Genomic DNA, 889 nt, shown 5'->3' on the forward strand with positions numbered 1-889 from the left:
AAAGATAAGTGTGCTATGTTACTAGTTGCTAAGTTGCAGAACATATCATCAACCACACAGCAAGTTGATATATTACAAGTCTCTAATGCTGAAACTGAAAATGAAATGGTGCTCCCATTTTCTCATCTAATAGTCCAAGAGGCCCCAAGAACGGTAGCCTAAGATATTCCCCCAATGACATTGCCTCTGTCATAAAGAGAACATTGCTCTTCCCTGCAAAAGACACTGCATTACAAGCTGGAACAGCACAAGAGATTTCAGATATTGGCATCAAACAATTGGCCAGAAGTGCATTCCCTGTGGAAGTGTAGTAACTTTCCCAGTAATGGGGTGGTGGAATGCAGTTCACTGCCTCAAGATCAATCTCAAAAAGGTCTTCATCCTCTTCCATTCCAAAGTCTTTGGAAACTTCTCTGTGCTCTGTTGAACCTTTAATTGAAGAAGTCATGGTTTCTCTTGTGGTATATTCATCAAAGGGAATGTAATATATATATATATATATATAGTGATATATAATATGGATGTTAAGGTGGATGGTGGCAAGTAGAACGCTCCTCAACAAATATGCATAGGTAGAAGAACATGATGAAGGGGTGATAGTTTTTAATAGCAGCAACTCCTCTTAGCTGCTCCACCATAATTCAACGCTCGTGCTGCTGACATTTGCTTAATTATTATTTTTTTGTTTCAAATGTCAAATCAAAATGAGTAACATACGGTTCACTTTCACCAAAATCATAACATGAAGTCAAACGTAGAGCTACCTGCCCAACAGAATCGAAAAATGTTGCCATCATCTCAGTTAGATAATAAAATAATAGTAGCTAGAGTCACGAATTTTCTTTCAGAAAGCGTACATAACTGGGACATTATAAGATTAAAGAATGTA

General features: G+C 37.3%; 1 protein-coding gene across 1 annotated transcript; it reads right to left on the reverse strand.

Annotated features, from left to right (window-relative positions):
• LOC133305694 (uncharacterized) lies at positions 1-464 on the reverse strand. Its single transcript, XM_061505934.1, has one exon. It carries the CDS (start codon positions 446-448, stop codon positions 83-85), a length of 366 nt encoding a protein of 121 aa, XP_061361918.1. The 5' UTR covers positions 449-464; the 3' UTR covers positions 1-82.
• Between the last annotated feature and the right edge of the window lie 425 nt (positions 465-889).

This window comes from Gastrolobium bilobum, unplaced genomic scaffold (assembly GCF_033153095.1).
Source record: "Gastrolobium bilobum isolate Gb01-03AN ecotype WA unplaced genomic scaffold, APGP_CSIRO_Gbil_v1 utg1421, whole genome shotgun sequence".
Taxonomy (NCBI): domain Eukaryota; kingdom Viridiplantae; phylum Streptophyta; class Magnoliopsida; order Fabales; family Fabaceae; genus Gastrolobium; species Gastrolobium bilobum.

Excerpts from the sequence above, each read along its gene's own strand:
- LOC133305694 (XM_061505934.1), bottom strand. The coding sequence starts at position 448 with ATGACTTCTTCAATTAAAGGTTCAACAGAGCACAGAGAAGTTTCCAAA.